The 18,945-nt window shown below is 43.8% G+C and overlaps 1 protein-coding gene and 1 long non-coding RNA gene across 2 annotated transcripts in view; one reads left to right on the top strand and one right to left on the bottom strand.

The window, feature by feature from the left end:
* Positions 1 to 5,073, top strand: part of rapgefl1 (Rap guanine nucleotide exchange factor (GEF)-like 1) — a 63,968-nt gene extending 58,895 nt beyond the window's left edge. The window contains exons 13-15 of the mRNA XM_080776546.1: positions 331 to 395; positions 1,821 to 1,875; positions 4,452 to 5,073. Coding sequence (XP_080632672.1) covers positions 331 to 395; positions 1,821 to 1,875; positions 4,452 to 4,576 — 245 coding nt within the window. The 3' untranslated portion in view covers positions 4,577 to 5,073. The remainder of the gene's footprint in view (positions 1 to 330; positions 396 to 1,820; positions 1,876 to 4,451) is intronic.
* Positions 5,074 to 7,872: 2,799 nt separating this feature from the next.
* On the bottom strand, positions 7,873 to 9,661 carry LOC308324009. The gene is made up of 2 exons (XR_013964864.1): positions 9,388 to 9,661; positions 7,873 to 9,167 (listed from the first exon to the last, which is right to left on the bottom strand). It is a non-coding gene; the product is annotated as an uncharacterized lncRNA (long non-coding RNA).
* Positions 9,662 to 18,945: the final 9,284 nt, after the last annotated feature.

Consider the following 18,945-nt stretch of genomic DNA (forward strand, 5'->3'; position numbering starts at 1 on the left):
AGTCCAACTCATGTTGATTAGGTGATTGATGCCAGCCTTGCTCAATGACTAATGTTGTGGAGTCGTTGAAAATGGATGAATTCTAAAACTTCCACCTGAACAATACTATTTGTTTCATGTTTCATGATAACTGCTTTTGCCATGGTTTTGTTTTTTGTTGTAAATCGCTCTGGATTAAGAGAGTCTGCTAAATGCCTAAACTGTAAATTGTAAATTTGCATTGTGAATTTGTGACCACATGTATGCCTGCAACTTAACCCCCCCCCCCCCCCCCTCTCTCTCTCTCTCTCTCTCTCTCTCTCTCTCTCTCTCTCTCTCTCTCTCTCGCAGATTTGACGTTCCTCCACGAGAGCTGCAAGACGTTTCATGGAGAGCTGGTCAACTTTGAGAAGATGGTGAGATTGTGATCACGTGTTTGTTTAGAGGAGTCTCTGCATCTACAAACAAAAGCCCTCTGAGAAATGCATCATTTTAATTCTAATCTGATGTCATTCGCATCCGTTCTAATTCTGAAGGTCTCGGTGATGAAATGCAACAATCCAACACTATAGCTTTAGAATATGCCTCTTTAGTTGGGAATTAGTGCACACAAAGTACTGATATAGTTTAACCCCTTTTGGTTATTTTAAGGATTATGTTATGCTTTAACTATTGAAAAATAGCAGATCTTACAAGCTCATAGCGAGGCACAGAGTGCCGTGGTACGAGCTTGTAGGTCTGTTATTTTTTGAAAAATCGTGAAAATGTGGAGCAAATCTTTGAATGTATATACTTTCAGAGCGAACGTTTTTAACTCAAATCTCTGCGTCTGGGTCCCTGGAACAACATATTTTCAGATGTGGGGGCCGTGGCCAAATACAGATAATTCTGGGGGTCCTTGACATGAAAAAGGTTGAACACCACTGACATAGAAAACTGTCAGGATTTAGAAGAACAAACTGCCTCCCCCTGGCCAGCCGGGGCGCCGGATGGAGGGGAAAGGAACTGGTTGGAATAACGTGTTCCTTCCGCGCGCTACGTCCAACCAGAGAAACTCCCCCCTGTCAGGTGTAAAGGAGCAACTTGGACACTCAGGCATGAAGGAAGCACGAGTTCAAGTCCGTTGCTCTCCCCTTGTCCCCCATATATGTGGACTAGGTTGGTGGAGGGTGTGTAGAGCCCAGGATCACATTAGATGATTGACACAGGGGTGAAAAATGGGTTACAAAATCGTGGGATAAAAAATATATATAAAAAAAAAAAAAAAAAAATTGTAGAATCGAGCTCAGGTCAAAATGGGTTCAAGTAATTCAAATATTAAATAAAAAATAACCAAAGGGATGTCATTCCGAGAGATTGATTATTGGTTATGGAATGTCGACCGTCATCGCAACGACCGACAAGGGGAAACTAAATGACGTTCAGAGACGGGCATGGTTGCCATGGTTACCGACCACTCTGTGCGTTTAGAGACATGGCATGGTTGCCATGGTTACCGACCACTCTGTGCGTTCGGAGACGGGCATGGTTGCCATGGTTACCGACCACTCTGTGCGTTTAGAGACATGGCATGGTTGCCATGGTTACCGACCACTCTGTGCGTTCGGAGACGGGCATGGTTGCCATGGTTACTGACCACTCTGTGCGTTCGGAGACGGGCATGGTTGCCATGGTTACCGACCACTCTGTGCGTTCGGAGACGGGCATGGTTGCCATGGTTACCGACCATACTCTGTGCGTTCGGAGACGGGCATGGTTGCCATGGTTACCGACCATACTCTGTGCGTTCGGAGACGGGCATGGTTGCCATGGTTACCGACCACTCTGTGCTTCTGTTGCAGCATAAAGTGGCAGAGATGGTGAGGACCATCAGGCGCTACCGCTGCACTCAACTAGGTAACACACACACGCACACACACACACACACGCACGCACACACACACACACACACACACACACACACACACACACACACACACACACACACACACACACGTGTCTCTCTTACACACGCATGTGCGCAGTCGCACACACACGTCTGTCACACGTCTCTCTCTCTCTCTCTCTTACGCATGCACGCACTCACACATACACACATGCATACACATATGCATACAGTACATGAATACATACATACTGTACATATACTGTAGTACCTCTCTCAAACACACACACACACACACACACACACACATACACACACCTGTGTGGGTGTGTAAATAAGTGAAGAAGGTGCCCCGCCCTGCCAATACTTAATGTCAGGACGGTACAAGCCTTAGGGCTCACCCCACACACACACACACACACACACACACGCACATACTGCACACACACACACACACACACACACACACACTGTACACACACACACACACACACACACACACACACACACACACACACACACACTCATGTGCAAACACACAAATATCACGCAATCTAGCATACTGATTATATATCATATTATAACTACCTGCCTGTGCAAACAACACACTCACTCGTGTTTGCAGATGCTTTCTTTCTTTCTTCACACACACACACACACACACACACACACACACACACACACACACACACACACAAACACGTGCAAACCCACATGCAGGTTAGCATGCTAATGACTTAAATATCTGATTAAGTTCAGCCACATGTCCTTGCAGGTCCTACTACACGCTATCACAGTAAACTCTCACCAAGCTACCGACTCGACTCTGATTGCTGTTGCGATCGCCTCGTATCGCCTCGACGTATCAATTGTCACGCGCTTCCCATAATACGGTCTGGAGCAACGGAAGAGCTGAAAATGACCCAGGGGCAAAGCAAAGCAAATCAAATCAAATATGACGCCTCCTCCCCACTTCCGTTTCGTCTTCACAGGCGTGCAAATCTTCGTCCTACTCGGGAACCCCCTTTTGGTCTTTTAAGGATTATGCTATGCTTTAACTATTGAAAAATAGCAGATCTACAAGCTCATATAGCGCGGCACTCTGTGCTGAACTCGTAGCTCTGCTATTTTAGAAAAATCGTGGAAATGTGGCACAGATCTTTGAATATACATATTCTTACCGGTACTCCTAATCTGATGATATCTCCATAGTAATTTCGAGTTGTACAGTCCTGTCAGGTTGTGTTTACATTTGCCCCGCGGCAGCGCTTCAATACGTCACCAGTCTCGCGTTGATCCCGCGTACGGCCGCATATCAACTTCCGATCACAAATGGTTCGGAGTAGAGACGTCCCGATACTTATTTGTCATATCGGGTCATACCGGTATATCGGCAAATATGCCCAGTCTAAACCACCGATCCGACACACAGGGGTTAAGGGGGTTGACACTATAGCAGGTAAATAAAATGTTGGGGACATGTTGGGAGTTTGCTTTGGATTTGCCCAAAAGTGCACATTTGAGTGAGGAGTCTGCTATAAACACAACACGAGATATCTAGCTAGATAGCTATAAACACAACATGAGATCACGACACATGGTATCGGTATTCAGTATTCGGTATTCGGCATCCCTAGTTCGGAGTACATCGTCTCTGCCCGAGAGATAGAGAGTCCAGATGGGAAGCAGCAGGTGGACGAACTCACTGCTGCCACCATCTGGCGTAGTCGGGTTATCAAAAAAAACATCAAAGCCCATACGGTATATAGCTTGCTCCTCAGCAGAAATGGGAACGAGGCCAACCTTCCCATGCGCACACAGTACACACACACACACACACGCACACACACACACACACACACACACACCACATTATGAATTATCATTTCGTTTTTAACATTTTAATATTCCAGCTGCGTTTGTGAAGCTCTGTAATAACTGTGATTCACCTCCACATGGTCCCGGTGACACGGCTAATTTAGTCATGTCTGCCGCTTTAAATATAGTGCCTGGCAGGGAATGTTGTCAACTTGTGTGGCTCTGCAGTCTGCACTGCAGTGACACACACACACACACACTTACACAAAGGTGTAATGTGTCTCCCCCTGGTGGACAGACGCTGACACTGCGTTGATGTGTATTTGTGTGTTGAAATGGAACCCAGTTGATGGATTTCCTAACGATTGACTAACGGCATGTGTAATTTTTCTCTCTCTCTGTTCCCTCCGCTTACTCATCCCTCCTCCTTTTTCCAAACCCCATCCCTACTGCATCTCTCTCTCTCTCTCTCTCTCTCTCTCTCTCTCTCTCGTTCTCTCTATTCCTGTATATAATTTCCTCCCACTCTTGCATGTCTCTCACCATTACTTACTCTCTCTCTCTCTCTCTCTCTCTCTCTCTCTATTCCTCTCTCTCTCTCTCTCTCTCTCTCTCTCTATATATATATTTCCTCCCACTCTTGCTTCTCTCTCACCATCTCTTCTCTCACTCCTCCCACACCTTCTCAATGACCTCTTTCTCTGTGGCTCCCCCTCTCTCTCTCTCTCTCTCTCTCTCTGTCCCCCCCCCCCCCACCCCCCCCCGGTAGCCATAGAAACGGAGCCCTCCCCCTCCCACCTGCAGACCAAGGCCTACGTCCGTCAGCTGCAGGTGATCGACAACCAGAACCTGCTGTTTGACATGTCCTGTAAACTGGAGCCCAAAGACATGTAGAGGGAGAGAGACAGAGAGACAGACAGAGAGAGAGAGAGAGAGAGAGAGAGAGAGAGAGAGAGACACCGTGAGATAGAGGAACTCTATACTCTGCAGCACTGCACTTGGAAACCCCAGCACATCCATACTGCGGGGCAAAGCTCTCGCTGAGGATGTAAGCCGGAACGTTCCCATGCACGCCGCCGGGACCGTCGGGGACGACGTTCCCGAGGAGGTACGGAGAGAGATGGAGCAGCACGCCCACCTCTCTCTCTCTCTCTCTCTCTCTCTCTCTACTCGGCTGCTCCTCTTCCTGCTTCCCTTCAATCCCCTCTTTCTCATTGGTCACTCTTTTGTTTTTTCCTTCCTGCCCCAGAAGCTGTCCAGTCTAAACACTGCCCGTCTGTCTGTCTGTCTGTCTGTCTGTCTGTCTGTCTGTCTGTCTGTCTGTCTGTCTGTCTGTCTGTCTGTCTGTCTGTCTGTCTGTCTGTCTGTCTGTCTGTCTGTCTCTTGTCTGTCTGTCTGTCTGTCTGTCTGTCTGTCTGTCTGTCTGTCTGTCTGTCTGTCTGTCGGTCTCTTGTCTCTCTGTCTGTCTGTCTGTCTGTCTGTCCGTCTGTCTGTGTGTCTCTGGCTGGCTGTCTATTTGTCTGTCTGTCTCTTTCTGTCTTCAAATCAAACCCCTAATAACAGACAGAGCAGTGTTGGACCAGGTTTTGTGTGGGACCATATTTTTTCACCAGTAGGGGGCAGGGGGGGTCCTTCAACGGAACATTATCTTCTTCATCAAATAAAGAACATTGTGATCTTCCTTGCTGAAAGCAACATCCTGGAGGTCCACTGCCCTATGGCCGCCCTGAGCGCATGTTGGCCAATCGCAGCCGTTCATCTTTCCCCTTGACCAATCAGACCCTGAGACAATCTAACCAACGACGGCGACCTTTGGCCCCCTCGGAGAACTCCCTCCCTGAGGGTTTACAAAGTGGGTTCCCAAGCTACATTATTGATAGCTATACAGTATGGGAGCAAATGGACCTGCAACTCTCGGGTGTTCAAATGGAACCAAAAAGGCTCCTTTTTACACAATTCAAACGGTTTGAGACGTAACTGTTTTTTTTTCTCCAACTGGAGGATATAATTATTACTGTACGGCTGGCTGTTCTTCTTCTTCTTCTGGACAGATTGGGTTCCATCCACACGTCACAGGAAGCTGACATATTGTTATTATCACTATATGAATATCGACGGATATAAATGAGAACTCTGCGTATATTTTTCTAACACAGTTGACAAACGGAACTGACATCCATGGATGGATGCGAGTGTGTGTGTGTGTGTGTGTGTGTGTGTGTGTGTGTGTGTGTGTGTGTGTGTCACGAGTTTACATCAGAGATGGACAAAAGAAAATCCTATACACGAACCTTCACGTTTACATTATAAAAGACTACTGAACCTGGACGGGGCAGTGGACGATTTCCGACGTTTCCGACGTGGAACAGCGGGCGAGCAATATGGAAACGCACGGTGGGAATGCCGGAAAAGAAAATGGCGACCCCCCACCACACCACCCAGTTTAGACTATAGTCATTGGTTTAGACATGGGTTAAGGTTATGGGTTTAGGTGTGCTGCCCCCCCGTGGGAGGTTATAGGTTTCAGGGGTGAGGGTTTGAGATAGGTTTTAGTTGTATAAGGACTATAATGACTGGTCTAACCTAAATGACTAGTCTGAACCAAAAACTGTCTGAACTATAAGTACTCCACCACCCTACCCGACAAGAGAACCTTAACAGCAGGCCCCGGTCGGTTTGAGCCGACGAGTACAAAGCGGACTCGTCCCCGACGGTCCCGTATACCTTGACGTTTTCACGGGTTCAATCCCACTGCTACTGCCAAAATGTCACAGTGCCCAGTTTGTTTGGGCCTGTTCTGTTTTCCTGGTGGCCAACCCGCCTCGCCCCCCCTCCCCCACGCACATGTAAATACGACATTATGACTCGGGAGAGGACGTGGCCCCGAAAAACTCACTCTCACGTATTACGTTGTGTGTAATATGTTGACTGAGGGTTAAAAAAAAACTCCTTAAATCCTGTGGCCAGAGTTTAGGCGTCGACGAGGCTTCGGACCATAACATAACTCGGCTATATGAACGTATACCACGGTGGAAGAAAAAAAAACTCAACAACGATACGTTTTTACATTTTGAAATGCACAAAATACAGTATATATTATTAAAAAACATAAAAAAGGCCCAAAATAAATTATCCTGCACATAATAAGGGTGGAGAAGATTTGAGCGGCCATATAAATGTATTAAATTACATTTAGGTATAAACATGATGTTTCCGACATAATGTTGTTTCAGTTGTCGTCGATTTGGAATCGCGTCGTGAACAAAATATATGTTTTTCTTTTTATTTCTTTTGTTTCTTTTCTGTATGAATTTGGGACATCAGAGAGAGAGCGTGAGCATGAGGCCTGCAGCACATATATTGCGGGACAGCGTACAGTACAGTACAGTACAGTACAGTACAGTATGTACAGTATGTCAATGTGTGTCTGTGTAAGTTTCTGGGCTTTTCCTACCACAGAGCCATACTTGAACACTGCTACCGTTCTCTTGACATCACAGCACTGCAGACTGGGGAGGGTGAGCTTGTAGATCTGCTTATTTTTTACAGAGATCTGGTGACGAGTCGTGGAAAAAAGAGCATGCCAATTGCGCTCTTCGTGGCTCCGTTTTTTTACAGAGAGTGTGATGAAGTGGCACAGGCTGTTATTATGCAGCTCGGCAAAATCGAACCGATCAATTAAAATCCCGATGCGATGCGATTATTGTGATCGTTTTCTTATTTATTACGATGAAACAATAGCGATTATCGCACCATCCCTATGCTGCAGACAGTACAGTGTTCATAGTATCATTGTCGTTCTCTGGAAAAACACTAATATTACTATTTATTATTATTATTATTATTGTTGTTGTTGTTGTTTGCAGTTGTCCCACAGTGCGTGACTGAGTGACAACTGAGTGTCTGTGAACGCTAAAAGACACAGCCCGATCAACCTGTTTGACTTTTTCTTTTCTTTTTTAATCATGTACCGAAATATTGACATGCCCAATGCATGTCCTGTGGTTATATGAGAGAAGTTATATATTCGGCCTGTCGTGTATAAGCTAACAATTTGATAATCAGACGAGCGCAGACGACTCGAGTCACGTTCATAGTAAAGTACTATGATCACACGTTCAAAAAGGAAACGGTCTTTGTCTATAGCTAGTTCAATCAGCTTTCGGCGTGGCGTCTGATCGGGGGGGGGGGGGTGACGCGCGTGTCGTCACAAAGCCTATCCCTGCCATTGGTCAAATGGATGATTGACCTGCAGTACGCGGGGTCATACCACTTCTTAGCAAAACGGACCTTTTGAGAATCTGCCATTTACGACGACGAGGACGGACCTCTCGTATATATACAGTACAGCGTCACAGTTGGCCAGCATAATAAGTAACGGACTTCTAGAGCATGAGAACGGTTGGCCAGCGGATTTTGCTATCGACAAAGCACTTTTGCCTAACCTCAGGGCTCGCTATATACTGTACATGAGGACTGGAAAACGGAGAGACAGAGATGTTTTTTGATTACTATACTGCTGTTCTGTATAACGACTCTGTCGGGGGCAGAAACCTCCCATCTCCACGTTCAAACTTCTTCTACTTTTTTTTCGTAGGTTTTTTTTTTTGGTTCGGTTTCCACCCGACAGAGACGATAAGATTTTCAACTTCTGTTTCGGTTGATTGGCACTGTACGTATATATATATATATATATATATATGGTTTAATCATGGTCTAGTCATTGTTACGGTATTAAGATTCCTGAAGACTAAAAGTCTTTTATCTCGTATTAGCCACCAGATCTTATGTTGAGATGACCTTGTTTTTATTTTATTTCTTCACTTTTGATCAATTCACACTTGAAGAGTTCTCTTCCAAAAATACTGTGTATCAATTTAAGGAACTGAGACGTGGGGAGCCTCCATTTGAAAGCTATGTTTCAAGTTGAGAGGCTCCAATCTGTAAATTATGTTATGTAGGAGTAAGAATCTTTTTTTTTTTCCTTCTTTTTTTACATGGTGGACATCTTATTTTGAAAACCAAACTCTTCGTTAAAGTCCCATTGTGTCAGAAAACTCTTGTGTAAAAGGAAACAAGTCATTTCCTGGAGTATTTGGTTCTGGGGTATATATTGAATGCATTTGAAAGAGCATACATGGCCCTATAAGGTCTGGTGGTGGCCACTGGCCAATGAGACTTAAAGATCTCATGACGTCCTTCTTTTCTTTTTTTTGAAAGACCATGATACAAATTGTTTGAAAAAGGGCATGTCATGAGACCTTTAATTTGTTCCATCTGTATTATAGCATTGTGTCATTCCCGACTGGAAGAGAGGCCTGTCCAGAGGCAAACTAGTGTAGACCCACTGGGCTTTGACACCATGACGGTTATAGCTGCCATGCACATTCCGCTGAGAAAAGCACTTATATGCCGTCGATGAGACTTTGAGGAGGATCTTAGAACATAATACGTAATAATCGTAACACGTCACAAAGTGACAAAGCTTGCAGATCTGCTATTTTGTGGTATTTTAAAAAAAATGTTTGAAAATGTATGGAGATTTTTCAACATGGAAACGATTGACTATCATGCAAACAACTATTGCGAATATCTGAAATAATTGTGATTAGGCGATGATGATGTGATGATCGTGACAGGCCCAGGCTATAGACTAGGCTGGAAGGTAACTTTATCCTGATTATTTGAGTGTCGACGTAGATAACGAGTTGCTAACGAGTGCTACTGAAGGCAGCTGTGCGTAATGTCACATGTCCCAGCGCGGGTTCAGACCGCTGTAGCTCGACACGTACGGAGTTAATGGCCTGGTGTTGCTCTGGACAGGACTGCAAAAGAGATGTCAATCTTTTTATATTTTTGAAATGTATAACGACTCAGTATTATGGTACATTAAAGGGACCTTTTTGCAAAAAAAAAAAATATGTTAATGACGTTTAGAAGATTTAGAACACTTTCCTGGGGGGGTCTTTATGTGTGTAATATGTGGTTTTTAGATATTTTAGATTTTAGAAGTGAGCCTCTGATGTCATGGACACTGGGCTCACGTACTTTCTGGACTACAATTCCCATAATGCTTTGGTGCACTGCTCCTCCTTGTGGATAGGGGGGAGGGCTGTCTTATACTGAGACAGCATGTAGTCCAGGAAGTAAGTGAGCTCAGCGTCCATGACATCAGAAACACTGGGCTCACTGCTAAAAATGTAAAATATCTAAAACCCACATATTACACACATAAAGACCACCAGCAGGAAAATGTTCTAAATGTTCTAAACGTCAATAACATTTTATTTTTGCAAAAAAAAAAAAAAAAAAAAAAGTGTCCCTTATAAGATGGACATCTCTTTGTTGGGTGGAGCCATGGGGCGCGTTCGGAAACCACCGCACCGGAGCGCACTCGCCTGTTAGTTTGCATTCATATATAGCGCTCAGTGCGCTATTTCCGAACGCGCCCCTGGTATGCTGACAGTGGGGGGGGGGGGGGGGGGGGAGAGCCCAGAGATGATGTTGACATCATCACTAGTGGCCGTATGTCTGGGTGGCAGACGGGCCCTTTGGGTCGGGCCGTCTGCGTCGTTTGCCCGCGTAGAATTAAACTGAAGAATGAAATAACCTTGTACATATAGCACTAACCCTGTAAATAGGCAAATAATATGGAGACTCTATTTTACGTATGAGCTACGAAGTGAGGCCGACCTATAAACTCAAGGAACATAATTTGATTTTGTGGGGGGATTTCCTTGCAATTTTTGTCATTTTTTCGATTTTGTCTTTTTATTGTATAAATGACTTGAGAGAACAATTAAGTTGTATACAGTTGTGTGACGCTATATGACGTTCCAAAACGGAAAGCCCGAGAGAACATGGTCTTATTGCCGCTGCCGCCGAGTTTAATAATGAAGATAAAAGTTTATGAACTTGTACAGTTTAAATTTCGTTTTTTTTTTTTTTTGTTTTTTTTCTTTTGTTGTTTTATATCTAAAGTTTGGGGGTGCTTTATTATTATTGTTATTATAATTGTTATTATTATTATTATTATTATTATGCCTTTGTTCTTTGATCTTTTTTTGTACAGAAGTGGTTGTTTACATACACAGCTCCTCATCTCCAGACTGTCAGAGCGTTCTGAGGTTCGGACGGAATGTGCTGATTGGAGCAGAGCAGAGGCCTGGCAGGGGGAGGGGCTTGGGACGGGGGAGGGGCTTGGGAGGGGGGGAGGGGGGCGTCATGTTACTTTAAGGCAGTGGCTCACAAATGTTTCAGGTCGTGACCCCCCAGAAATATTCATGTTGGGACTGGGGTTAAAACGTTCACTGTGAAAGAATAATACATTCAAAGATTTGCGCGACATTTTCAAGATTTTTCAAAAATAGCAGACCTACAAGCTCGTAGCGCGGCACCCTACGAGCTCTGCTATTTTTCAATAGCTATAAAGCATAACGTAATGCTTAAAACACCAAAAAGAGTTCCCGCCCCAAAATTACAAAAGACATTTATCAGAATTATCTTAATGTGCAACATTTTCTCAGTCAACAGTATAAACAAACTGAGATATAACGTAGCAGGTGTTTACAGGGTATAATTATAATCTTCTGAAGTGACAATTTACGGATTTTTAAGACCTTGAATGCAACTCAAATAAAACAGAACGGGACCATTACTGCGTCAAAGGTCATCAACAAACTAGAGGCCTGTATACACTACAAAAAAAAATGCTTGAATATTAGCCAAATTGTAAAAATCTTACCCAAGAAAGATGCAAAAATGTCTACTACAATTTGAAAGTGCCCCCAGTTAAAATAGGATTATTTTGAAGGTCCCCAGTTCAAATGGGATTGCAATTTACAATGTAGGTATTTAGCAGACTCTCTTAATCCAGAGCGATTTACAGTAAGCAAGAATAACACATGGATACTTTTGGAGGATCCTGCAGTTCAAAATAGGATTATTTTAGGGCGTCACGGCATGAAAAGGTTGAGAACCATATTGGCCTACAGACAGTGCATGGAATCACAGAGTGGATTTACACTCAACCGGCCCCCTATAGTGTCTGTCTGTCTGTCTGTCCGGGCCTCTGCTCCCTCTGTTGAACACAACACACCTAAATAAACCTCTGACAACTAATACCCTGACTCACTGTCTCTTCTGTCTGTCTGTCCGTCTGAATGCATGAGTGAATGAATGGCTTTAGACTTAACCTCGCCTCACCAGGCTTTCCACCGCCTCGGAGGAAAGCCTGGTCTCTGTTTCAAAAGTCCGTATGATCCGAGCTGGGGCCGGATGATGTGGTTACGTCATGTTGTAGTATTGTTTTGTAGTCGCCAGACAGGATGAACAGGCGGCAACAACTTCCTTTTCCCTCTCAATAAAAGCTCTCGCTTACGAGAGCTTTTATTGCTTTTATTCAAACAGGAAGCAACAAACAGCTTCCTGTTTGTTGTAGGCAAACCATTGCCTACAACATGACGTAAGCATATCATCCGGCTCCAGCCCGGATCATATACCGAAATGAAATGGTGCCCAGGCTAGCTTAGACTTAGTTCCAACCGTTCCTACTGGAACATTGGGTGACGATTCCCCTCCATTTGATCCCGTACCCTGGTGACCCTTTCTTGCGCCGTGCCAGCTGACGCCCATCCCGCTTATATAGGCCTTCCTATTGGCTGTCATGTCTTCTTTGGCCTCCCTAGCTAGTTGCCAGAGTGCCGTTTTCCTCTCCGAGCCGGCGTCTCTTCCGGGTTTTTAGATAGCTGGTGGATGGAAATTAAGCTCTTCAAGCTTCATTTTCCATCCACCGCAGCTGTCTGAAAACCCGGAGAGTTAAGTCTGCCCAAGTCTGGAAACTCTGCCTCTCTCCCTTCTTCCAGCCTCTGGCATGCTGGATTCCATTGACGATATAAGCACACGGCTGCCATCTTGCTAGCAAGGTGCTAAATAGGTGCAACTTCCCATAGAACAGCCCATTCATCCAAACAGAAAAGTATATTATCTAATTGTATTAAAATAACATCAAACTCACCAACATTGCAGCTGCCTGTACACGGAAAGCTTGAATTATCCTCTTTCTATCTGCAATGTGTTTGTTTCATAAAAATCCACCGTAGTAGACATGTTGTTATGAGCTATACTTCTTGTCAAGAAATTCCTTGCAGATGTTTTTTTTTTCCAGGTATGTGCTGGAGTTTGGAAGTGCTCGTTGACTGTCGCAACGACGGCCCTGCGTAACACCTGTTTTGAATTCGCAAGGATATTCAAGCTTTTCGCACAGCTGCAACGTTGGTGAGTTTGACGTTATTCAATACAATTAGATAGGACGTTTCTGTTTGGATGCATGTTTGCGGCTGTCAGTGTCTATGGGAAGTTGCACCTATAGTTAGCACCTTGCTGGCAAGATGGCAGCCGTGTGCATACGCATACCGTTTATTGCAACACTTGCCGGTCTCTCTCTTCGCAGTCGAGTATACGTGCCCAGCCGTTCTCCTTCTCCTGTCAGAGACAATGTCTGAATGAATGAATATTTTATTTCCGCGTCAGGACAAAGAGTTGACACAGAAGAGCCATTTAAGTCCATCATTTATTCGGACTCCTCCCCCCCCAATCTGTCCTGGAACCCTTATCCATAATGTATAAATATATATGGATGATTAGTATGGACTTATTTCATTCCAGTGAATTATTACCCCAACCAGCAACTTCATAACACAACCCGACAGCGGGAGTATGTACGGTACATACATTCACACAGACCTGCATGCAATACATACATAATATAATACAAAATTAAGTTCATCCATAATAAGTCACCCTTCTCCTATCCCACGCTTTATGAAGATATTCAGAAAATGCAATAATGTGACCATAAGAATAAATTCAATCAAAGCACGGTTCTTACAATCATATTTAGATAATGTTTGTCAAAATGTTTAGGAGTTATTTTGTTTGTTAGTTTTTTGCAACAATTTTCTTCATTTTGTTGAGGAAATGCAGAGCCAGATCACTCATAGCATGAGGATAGACTTCTGGATGAGCAGCATTTTGTAAAAAACGCGCCACAGTTTGGAAGGCAATGTTAGCCAATCAGTGTATGGAATCTGAGAAATGCAACAGACTCGTCTTGATCACATGACTACACAGATCATGTGTACCGATTTGCGTGACATTTGGATGAAATCTGTGCGACTAACATACTTAGCAAGACTAGCAATGTGTTTTGCAGAAATCGGCCTCATGGTGGCGCTATAACCGGCAGATGTGGAGGGATGCAGGGACAATGTTTTTCCATGGCCTCTAGGGAGTGAGCATGCATAAGTTGTATACAGATCGATGCAGTTATAGCTAAAAACAGGAGTTGGCCTGTTATAGCGCCACCATGAGGCTGATTTGGGGGGGGGGGAATAGTGGCATGTCGTCATCGGCCGAGTGAAAATGTGCGTGTATAATTTCATGGAAATTGCACACTGTGTTTGTGATTTGTGGCATTTTGTTCGAAACGACCAATCATGTGAGCTTTGGAAGCCAATCTTAGCCAGTCAGGATGGAAGATGGGAAATGGTGCAGATCCGTGTTGATCACATGACTATGGAGATAGTGTATACCGAATTGTGTGATGTATGGATAAAATGTGTATGAGTAATCTACAAAATATGTGTTTTGCCTAAATCGGCCTCATGGTGGCGCTATAACAGGCCGTTGAGGAATATTTGGGGCAGAGGTTCATCGTTGGCATCCAGGGAGTGTGTGTGTGCAAAGTTTGGCGTGTGTGTGTGTGTGTGTGTGTGTGTGTGTGTGTGTGTGTGTGTGTGTGTGTGTGTGTGTGTGTGTGTGTGTGTGTGTGTGTGTGTGTGTGTGTGTGCATTCACAATAATAAATGCATTTTGTTATGCAAAGCAATACTACTGGATACATATCTGTGAATATAGGAGAGCGACTGTGTGCGTGCGTACGTACGTACGTGTTATGGGTGATAGAACGCGTCAACATTCATGCATGTGCATCAGTAGGAGGTGTGAAGGCAGGTGCAAAGTGCGCAGCAGATGCTACACACACCACACCTCACACACTTTGAAACGTAGAGAGCTGGGATTCAGTCTGAGAACCGTCATGCAGCCTTCTAGGGAGACTATAGAAGACAGATTAACTGTTATTAATGATGATAATAATATTGATAATAGTGAGGCTTTTAAAGGTTCTCTGCTTTGTCTATGTGTAAGTGTCTATACGTGAACTGGCTATACTCCTCCAGTGTGTGATTTCCACGACAGAAGTGTCCTCTCCATCGAGCCAAGCCTATATACGATGGAATAGCCTCCCAGTCACTCTCTCTGACATGAGGCGCCTGGCAGATGAATGTAATCAGATCCGTGAATGCTGCAGGGCTGTTTGATAACACCTAGAAAGCACCGTTCTTGTAGAACCGCACTATACTATAGGTATACCATTTGAGGGTTTGTGTAAAGCACAAACATTGTTCCTAACGCAAACATTGAATGCCATTGACAATGAAGGGCCGGTTTTGAGTGTTTGTGCAAACACTAACAATTAATGTAGACAAAAGTGAGGACGCAAATTGTGATTGGCCGGAATGAGATGACGTAGCATGATGACGTATGATAAGAGCTCCCCTCACTTCACACGGGGTGTGATTTTTATTTTCTGCCTAGTCGGCGTGCCAACGTTACATGAAATTATGACACCTCATCACATCTTTCAAAATAACCCTTTTCCTTCTTCTGAAATATGTCAGGACATTGAGATAAAATGATCATTATATATATATATGCAGAGCATTAACCCACAGGTTTATTGCTCCACACCACACCCCCTCCGCGGCCACAGAGTTCCGAGTTGGAATGATTGTAGAATTATGCGCACACTTTATTTTCAAACCAAACATCCTCTCTCACACACTTATGCCAGTACGTGTGCCAGTGATTCCCCCCCTGTGCCAATGTTGCAGCACCCGTACTCTGTCGTACAATATATGAATATAAAGCTTTGACAGTGTTGGCAGTGTTCAGAATGTTGGTAGTAAAGCTTTGGTGGTGTTAAGACTTAAGAGTGTGTCGACTTACCCTAGACTTGCTATGGTAAGTTGTAGGTTGTTGTTGCTATAGAGTATAAACAGGTGGTTGTTACGATATGTTAGGCCGTTGCTGAAATGTGAGTGCATAGCGCCTGAGAGAGGGAGATAAAAAGAGAGACTGCGTGCATGCGTGTGTGTATTTGCATACACATTACACAATAAAAACAACATTTACTTCATCAACAAACCGTTAATCTCCTCTTCTCTGTGGATAAATATACCTTCCCAGAAGACTGCGTGACGCCGGGTTAGCTTACGGCATTCACTTCTAGTTATGTTTACTAGTTGACTAGTTTCCTAGTTTACTAGTCGACTAGTTGTTTATTATGTAAATATTATAAATATTTGTACATTTAAAAACTGTGTACATTGGTGACTATAACTATAATCTACCTGATCTTGAGGCCTACAAAATCGGGGAAAAAAATAAAAAATAAACTTTTTTTTTCTTTTCGTTTTCTTATCAACTAGTCAACTAGTACCAACAAGGTCGACTAGTGGATTTACTGGTCGACTATAGTTGCTTAATGCCCTAAGCTATAGCGCTACATCAGGGCTCTCATAACACATGGGGGAGAACCGTTGCAAAAAAAAAGCACAAAAAGAAGCAGATCTACAAGCTCTCGCGCTGCCTGCAAGGCATTGTGAACTTATAGTTTGGCTGTTTTTGGAAGTGAAATGTCAAGCTTTACTAAAAGTATTGACGGATTTAAGTGCTTAAATGTCTGAGAACACACCGTGTAGACAAACCGATGACAGTGCTGTCAAACAAGTCTATGCACAAACTATCTATGAAACCTATTGAAAAGTTTAGTCTGCCACAGAATTGTACACACTATATATATAGGGATGCACCGAATATTCGGCCACCGAAACTATTCGGCCCGAATATAGTGGCAAAAATGCATATTCGGTATTCGGTTCGGTTGGTTTTTAGAGCCAAAACCGAATAGTCAAAGAACCGGGGTTATACCTCATAACCTTCGTAACCTATACTGTTTTGTTGTGATGACGTGATCAAAATGTAATCATGTATTTGCCATTATCATGTATAGCTTGGGTACGGCTATGACAGCAATGGTACAAAAACTGTTGACAAAACATAAATGATATAATATCAATCATATTCGGTTTTCGGCCAACTGTTTCCTAGATTCGGTATTCGGTTTCGGATACTCTGATACAGTCCCCAAACTTGTTCACGTCAAGGACCCCCAAATTTACACTAATTAGCCCCCATTTGAAAACTGCTAGCAGTGATTCTCAACCCGTTTAATTTCAAGGACCCAGAGTTTCTGACATGCGTTAGTCTACGGACCCCCCCCCATTTAATGGCATTTCTATCTCTGGGACCCCCAGTTTATATTGTAAAATCAATGTTAATTTAACTCTGAGAATGTCCATTTGGTTCCATTTGTACACTCTCAGAGTGTCAGACACATAAGGGTCCATTTTGTTCCCAACTATTATTTAGCTGGGGACCCCCTGGAACACCCTGAAGGACCCCTGGCAGGGTCTGCAAGGCCCCTACTCTATTATGCTCTCTGTGTTGGATATACTAGCATGCATATAGTGCGTGTCACCCAGAGGCTCAACAGAGTCGGTGCACCTTGCCTTTATCTTTACAACGCTTCACTCAACACCAGCACACCTGCTGCTGCGGCTACACCTAACGAAGGTTAACTATGTTAGTATATGGGAGGCCCATGCTGGAGGTGTACACATTACAATACTGGTGTGCATGAATTCTGATATGTTCCACGCCTCATACCGCCCCACCGTGTGGGTGTGGGTGTGCGTGTGTGTGTGTGTGTGTGTGTGTGTGTGTGTGTGTGTGTGTGTGTGTGTGTGTGTGTGTGTGTGTGTGTGTGTGTGTGTGTGTGTCCGTGTGGGTGGATGAGGCCCATTGGGGGGTATAACGAAGGCCATAAAATGTTCCCACCGGACACCTGTGAAAGAGGTCATCTCTGGGGGCCATATTATTTCCAGGCCTGATTAGGAGAAAGGGTATTTATATGACCAGCACTAGGGTCAAGGTTGTAGGCGGGTCGGACTGGCGCTGCACGGCAGCACGAATGAATACAGACGCTAAAAGCATATCATGTGAACGACACCATTTAAACACTTCCAAACTGGTGACCCCGTCGTGGACAGGTTCATAATTATAGGCTAAAATGTTTTGGGGTTTTTTTTTTTCCGTTTGTTTTTTAATGTGTGAAAATGTTCTATTTTTTTTATACAGCAGATCTACGAGCTCATAACGTGAGTTTGCAGGTGTGTGCAATATTCACTATTCGCTGTATGACCAACGACAGAGCAAGTATATCTACAGTAGGCCTACTACAGGAGGCTCAAATGGTTACATAATGTGTGTGTGTGTGTGTGTGTGTGTGGGGGGGGGGGTCCACTTCCATCTATGTGCGTGTGAAGACATTATTTCCAGTCTAGTCAGTGATCTAGCGTAACTTATAAGTGAGGATGAGCTTTGGTGGAGGAACATCTTTACAGAAGACCAAATATTCACTATTATGACAGCATGGAGTCAAATCAGAACCACTGGCTTTTTCTCCCATTCACAGTCACTGCAGGTCTTTTTTTTGTAGCACTACAAACTCAATCAAAGCAGATTCTGCCAATAAATTAACAATGACGTCACTGTGTACGTTGTTTAATGTCACTGATTGACCAATACTGCAATTCAGAACTACTTCGTTACAAGTAAAAGTACGCGATTGAAAATGTACTTGAGTAAAAGTACAAAAGTATCGGCATCAAAATGTACTTAAAGTAAAAGTATTCATATTGCAGAATGTCCCATTTCACGAGTTCAAAATGTGTACAAAGTCTATTGAAAATAGCCGAAATGCATAGGGTTGAAGTGGTTAATGTATGTTTTCTAATCAAAATCAAAATCGCCAACGTAACGCAAAAGTACACATTTGGGCTCTGAGATGTAGTGGAGTAGAAGTGAAAGTACTGGAAATTGGAAATACTCAAGTAAAGTACAAATACCTTGAAATTGTACTTAGGTACAGTACTTAAGTAAAAGTACTTAGTTACTTTCCACCACTGATATTATTCAGCAGTCCTTGAGCAAGGCATGGAGGCCCAGACAGGCTGGGGGAGCTGATACAGTAATATGTGACTGACTGTTTGACTGACTGACTGACTGTTTGACTGACTG

This window comes from Protomyctophum bolini (assembly GCF_963924005.1).
Source record: "Protomyctophum bolini genome assembly, chromosome: 11".
Lineage (NCBI taxonomy): Eukaryota > Metazoa > Chordata > Actinopteri > Myctophiformes > Myctophidae > Protomyctophum > Protomyctophum bolini.